The sequence below is a fragment of the Microtus ochrogaster genome, chromosome 21 (assembly GCF_000317375.1).
Source record: "Microtus ochrogaster isolate Prairie Vole_2 chromosome 21, MicOch1.0, whole genome shotgun sequence".
NCBI lineage: Eukaryota > Metazoa > Chordata > Mammalia > Rodentia > Cricetidae > Microtus > Microtus ochrogaster.
In genome coordinates this window covers 914,540-920,732 of record NC_022022.1, presented here as the reverse complement: position 1 = coordinate 920,732, position 6,193 = coordinate 914,540, and the positions used below count along the sequence as shown (strand labels likewise).

The following is a 6,193-nucleotide window of genomic DNA, read 5'->3' as shown; positions in this document are numbered from 1 at the left end:
CCACACAAAAGTAATGGAGCAGATGTGTGCCCACACAAAAGTAATAGACCAAAGAAACCATGGACTGAGACCCCAAGTCAAAATACTCTTCTCTAACAGATACGTCAGGATTTCTATCACAGTGACAGAAAGCTAACATGCAGAATGAAAGTATGACATGAGTCACCTTATTAGACTCCCGAATACTTGGGCAATTTAAATCTAATAAATAAAAGCGGTGTATTTTGAGACTGAGTAGTATAGGAAGCCAAGCTAAGTGACACACAGGTCATTTCACTGTTCAAATTCTCCTTCAGCGCCATCGTCAATGGTCCTGGGCCCATCCTCTGTGTCCTCACCCACCTGATAATAAGCACCAGCGGCATTGGCATCGCCATATGTGGAAAACTGATTGTAGCTATAGTCATCCCCAGGCTTCGGCATCCAGGGGGCCACACTTGACCCCGCTGCCATCTTAAATTCAAGGGGAGCATTGGCTGCATCGTCCTGGAAAGCCGGCTCTGGTTCTGTGCCTGGAGGCAGCTCTTCAGGGACAGTGGGGACAGGGTAAGGGTAAGGCTCAACTCCAGGTGGTTCAGCCTTGTCAGGGAGGGAGAAAAAGTTCTCAGGAGCAACTTCCTCATCACTGTCATCATCCTCCTGTGTGATCTGCTTCGTCACCTGCAGGGCAGCACTCTTGGCAGCAGCCTTGATGGCAGAGGGCGATGGAGTGGTAGTTGTGGTACCCAAAACAGGAGCCAGTGAGGCAGGCTTAGTCTTAGAAGCCAGTCTAGAGGGCTTAGCATCCGAGGAGACATCTGAGGGTTTCCGGGAGAAGGCATGGGGCAGGAGCAACCTGTTAGTCTCTTTCACAGTCAGGTTTTTAGGTTGGGGGAGCAAGGCAGACAAACCAGTCCCCTCGCCGGATCCCTAGTGAGCCCAGGTTTGGAATGAGAGGGAAGAAAGACAAGTGAGACTTTATATTATGCACTAGGAACAATGACAAACAAGATCATATAGTTTGTGCTTCTCCTGAAAGCCTCAAAGCCCCTTGAGGCTTTGTTACCTCCATGCACTCAGCCCCCTCCCCCCCCAGCTCTAGGACTTACTACAGTTGTTCATCCACAATGAGAGGCGATGTCCTGTCTCAGCTCTGTCCAGCCTAGTTCCGCAATTAACTGCCACAGATCCTATCCCAACTTTATGTCTTCAGTGCCCTAGGTCTCACATTAACCCTCCTCCTTAAAAAACTAAGTCTCAAGGCCAGAGAAAGACGCAGGGGATCAAGGGCACTACTTCATCTTCTGGGCAATCAGGATTTAGTTCCAGCACCTATACTGCAGCTCACAACCTCAAGTAACTCCAGTTCCGGGGACTCTAATACCCTCTTCTGACCTTGGCAGGCGCCAAGCACATGTGTGGTACAAATGTATATACACGCAGACAAACATTCATACATATAAAATGAAAATAAATCTTAAAACAAACAAAAAAGCAAACAAACAAACAAAAAAACAAAACTGAAACTCAACTTCTCCCTCCTTTGAACAAATTCTGCTCAAGAGACATCTGTACCTACTACTAAAAGCTCCCTCTGCCAACCCAGGCAAGGAAAGCCCCCTGCATGTGGAACCTCAACTGGCTAATGCCAGAATCAAGCACTTAGTTTATCACTTTGTACACTAATTGGCCCCACCCAACCATGCGAATTGCTTGGATTCTACTTTCTGTACACTGAAAGGCTGGTCTGCCTTAAGAGTAGGGAGGTATCGAAAGGAAAAGGAGGTGGAATAAGTCCTGGAGCATCAGGATATCTTCTCAGTCAGAACTGCCCAGAACGAGTTAAACAGGACTCCTGAAGCAAGCAGGACAGGCTGGAGAGGTGTTCTTCCTGCTGGGGGTGGCAGATTGAAAGCACTGCTTAAATTGCCTTACAAGTGCTCAACTTCTCAACACCGTCTGGGATCACAGCTACAGCCCTCTGCAGGGCCAGGTTCCCACTCTGCTTTCCCGGGTCATCTCTTTGTGCTCATCTTTTTCCACCACCTGAATGACAGCTCTTCACTTGTGGAGTGCCTTTCAAGAAAGTCTACCCTGTCCGGGAAGCCTGGAGACAAGGGGATCCCTGGCCTCTGCAGTGGCTCTTCCCTCGGCACTCACTATCACCACACGCCACAGCACCCTCACCACAAGTCCTTTTGACTTCCACATGACCCTGTCCTAAGACCTGCCAAAACTAGAAGTGACACCTTAACAAAGTGAAGAGAAAGGGCAGCTTCAACACTGCATATGTGAATTCCAAGACAACCACTAGAGAAGGCAGGACCACTCTTCCCCAATTTATAAGAACAACATGAAATCCAACAGTGTATACAAATCAAGTGTAGAGGCGACAGAAGACATTCAGAGCAGAGCAAAGGTGCTGAGGTGAGTGGTAACCAGCAAACAGCAGGGAGGTCACGCAGTCGAGATTTCTGGTTTCGACTGCAGAGAAGCAGCCAAGTACAAGTGTTACTTAGACTCTCCAGGGCCAGACTTGAACTCTGGAGTCAGCACAGCAGATATAGCTGTAAGCCCAGCTCCACCCACATTAGCTGTCTAACTTTGGGCAAATTCCTCAGTTTCTTCACTTAAACTAGAATGATCATAACTTAGAATTTAGGCCCTACAGTTGAAAAAGAAATGGCTAGACACAGGTACCTGGTACAAGGTAAGTGCTGTTTGGGTATCTATCTCCAGGTTAGAAACACAACAGGAAGAACAGGCAATTTCACAACACAGATGTTCCTTATCATCATCTGATCACCCTACTTACACCCTCTCTAAACAATCCTTCTACCCGAAATGTAATGGACTGAATTAAGTTACAGTTCCTGTTCCTACCATTGCCTGTCCTTCCAGAAAAGTCAACTCCATTGCTAATGCCAGGAAGAAATGAGAAAAAGATCAGTGCATCTGATTCAAAGCTACATTGGAAACCAAAGTCAGACCAAAACAGTCCTCAAATACGTGCAAACAAGCTAGCCCTCCAATGAAAACCTTTGGGCACTTTAAGTCCTATCTTTCTGGAAACAACATAGAAAGAGAAGGAAGAGCTATGGTACACCAAGCTTACCTGCAGGACAATTTTCTTCTTTGCAGGTTCATCTTCCTCAGAATCTGACTAAGAGAAAAAGAACCAGAATAAATCATAACTGTTTTAGAACGGTAGAAGAAACACACTGCACAAATATCCATAGAAGACTGGACAGAGCCCATCCGTGTGTGCCCACCTCTGCAGAGAGCAACAGTGCTCTCCCTGGGTACTGCAACAGCTATGGAGGACGAGATGAGTACACCTTGATCGCCTTGGTTTCTACTCTGTTAAACTGAGACTATTTCCTCCACTGGGTCCTGGGCAAAAAGAAATGCTGTGCCTGTTCTTATAACTGCATCCACTAGAAGATGACTAGGAGCTGGCCCACAGTCTCACCCAATCTCAGCCTCAATTCTAAAACTATTTACACAGACTACATGACCATCACAGCTGGGGAGCTCCAGTGGGATTAAGTGCTGTGTTAACTACTTCTCTATGAGGCAATGAAGGTCAAAATCATTGGAGAAATGCATTCCCTCTCAAAGTCTGATCTATTGTCTGCCAGACACCATCATTCCTGGCTGGGAGATCCTGGCTGAGAAAGGAGCCACTAATGTGAACTTTGGATTCAACAGGACTGGGTCACACTGAAAAGACCTGCCTGAGCTTTTTGCCAAGTGTGGTGCACACCTTCAATCTCAGCTCTCAGAAGGCAGAGGTAAGTTCTTGGCCAGCCTGATCGACGTAACAAGTTTCAGTCCAGCTGGAGCTACATAGTAAGACCTGGTCTCAAAACAAAACAAAAACAAAACCCTTGCTGGGCAGTGGGGGCGCACACCTTTAATCCCAACATTCAGGAGGCAGAGGCAGGTGGATCTTTGTGAGTTTCAGGCCAGCCTGGTCTACAAGAGCTAGTTCCAGGACAGACTCTCTACACAGAGAAACCTGTCTTAAAAAACAATATGAGGAGGACCGTTCGTGCTGCTGCGCTTTGGGGCCTGCTGGGAACAGGACTTCTAAAGAACAGTATGTCTGGAAGGCTGTGGTGCAAGGCCACTTTTGCTGGCTATAAGCGAGGTCTCTGGAACCAGAGAGAGCACATGCTCTCCTTAAAATTGAAGGCGTTTATGCCTGAGATGAAACTGAATTCTACTTGGGCAAGAGATGCACTTATGTGTATAAAGCAACGAACAAAACAGTGACACCTGGAGGCAAACCAAACAAAACCAGAGTGATCTGGGGGAAAGTAACTCAGGCCCATGGAAACAGTGGCATGGTCCGTGCCAAATTCCGAAGCAACCTTCCTGCAAAAGCCATTGGACACAGAATCCGTGTGATGCTGTACCCATCCCGGATTTAAACCAATGAAAAGTAAATAAATAAAAGTGGAAAAAAAAATGAAAGCCAGATACAATAGTACACACCTGTAATCCTGCATTCCTACAGCAGGAATGGAGACAGAAGAATTGGTCTGAAGCTTCCATGATGGAGTACACTGTGCAGCAGCAAAACAAGACACTTCCTCAACAGAACAGAGAACTACCAAAAGTCATCCTTCTCTGACCTGACGTGCACACACCGACACACACATACACATACCAATAAATGAACAAGTTTAACACACATGCCACAGTCACTGTGCAGAGGTAAACACAACTCTCAGGAGCTGGCTCCAGGGATTGAACTCAAGTCGGACCTGCACAGCAAGCACTTTGCCTGCTGATTTGTCTCATCAGGCCCAGAATACAGTTTAAACTATGGGCAGTGAGATGGCTCAGTCAGGAAAGGTACTTGTTAAACAAATCCAATAATCTAAGCTTGATCCCTAAAACTTATGTAAAGGAGAGAACAGTATCCACAAGGCTGTGCAGCTGCCCTCTGACCTCCACATACTTATCATGTGTGCATGTGCACACGCACCCCCCCACACACTTTTAAAACAATAGGTGCACAACTCAGTGGCAGAGGATCTGCTTGGCATGTATAAATAAGTTATAAATGAGGAACTGAAGAGATGATTCAGTGTTTAACAGTGCTTTCTACTCTTGCAAAGACCTGAGTTCAGTTCCCAGCACCCACATCAAGTAGCTCAAACTATCTGTAACACAACTGCCTGTAACATTCTTCTGGCCCCTGAGGGCACTGCAGTCACCTACTCATACCCATACACACATAATTAAAAATAAAATACATCTAGTCAGGCGGTGCTGGCGCACACCTTTGATCTCAGCACTTAGGCAGAGGGAGGAGGCTCGAGGCCAGTCTGTTCCAAAGTGAGCTCCAGAACAGCCAGAGCTGTTAAACAGAGAAACCCTGTCTCAATAAACCAATAAACAAGCAAACAAACAAATAAACCTTAAAATTAAAAACTACTTCCTAATAAATAATAAATATGTAGGAACACTACCACCACTACCACTACAACAGTTCCCAAGTCCATCTTCCCACGGTCTTGGCCTAGATTATGTAAAATAAATGTGAGGCTGGCCATGGTGGTGCACACCGTTAATCCCAGCACTAAGGAGGCAGAGAGAGGAAGAACTCTGTGAGTTTGAGAAGCCATCGTGGCAAGGCCTAGGCGTCAAGAGTACTACTAGACACTGGAGGTTGGAGATGGCTCTGCCCTGAAGAGAACTGGCTGCTCTTCCAGAGGACCTGGGTTCAATTCCCAGCACCCACGTGGCAGCTCAAGATTGTCTATAACTCCAGTTCCAGGGGACCTAACACCAATGCACATAAAATGAAAATTAATGATTTTAAAAAAGTTTTAAGTACTCTAATGTGCCTAAAACTTTTCTGTGTGTCATGATCTGCTCACAAAGAACTCAGATGCCAACAAGCATGACAAATAAAAAAACTGTAAAATTAGGTAATTAAAAAAAAAAATCAGGTGTAGTTCAAACTTCCCTCAGTGAGAACAGCCATTATGGAAAACCACAGCACCTGTGTGTATGGAGTTTATGTGTGCTTTTTGAGGTAGCTCTTGCTATGTAACCTTGGTGGCCTTGTAATAAATAATCCTCTTGCAAGGACAGTGAGCTTATAATTCGCAATCCTAGAGAAGCTAAATAAGAAGGTGAATCCAAAGACAAACATATAGGCATCCCCCTGAATATTAACCTTCATCAGGCGATGAAA

At 45.9% G+C, this 6,193-nt stretch overlaps 1 protein-coding gene and 1 pseudogene across 1 annotated transcript in view; one reads left to right on the top strand and one right to left on the bottom strand.

Annotated features, from left to right (window-relative positions):
- Positions 1 to 6,193, bottom strand: part of Prcc (proline rich mitotic checkpoint control factor) — a 28,871-nt gene that overhangs the window by 7,696 nt on the left and 14,982 nt on the right. The window contains exons 2-3 of the mRNA XM_005356908.2: positions 3,095 to 3,142; positions 343 to 909 (exon numbers count right to left, since the gene is read on the bottom strand). Of these exons, the coding sequence (XP_005356965.1) occupies positions 343 to 909; positions 3,095 to 3,142 (615 nt within the window). The remainder of the gene's footprint in view (positions 1 to 342; positions 910 to 3,094; positions 3,143 to 6,193) is intronic.
- LOC106144025 lies at positions 4,069 to 4,440 on the top strand (annotated as a pseudogene).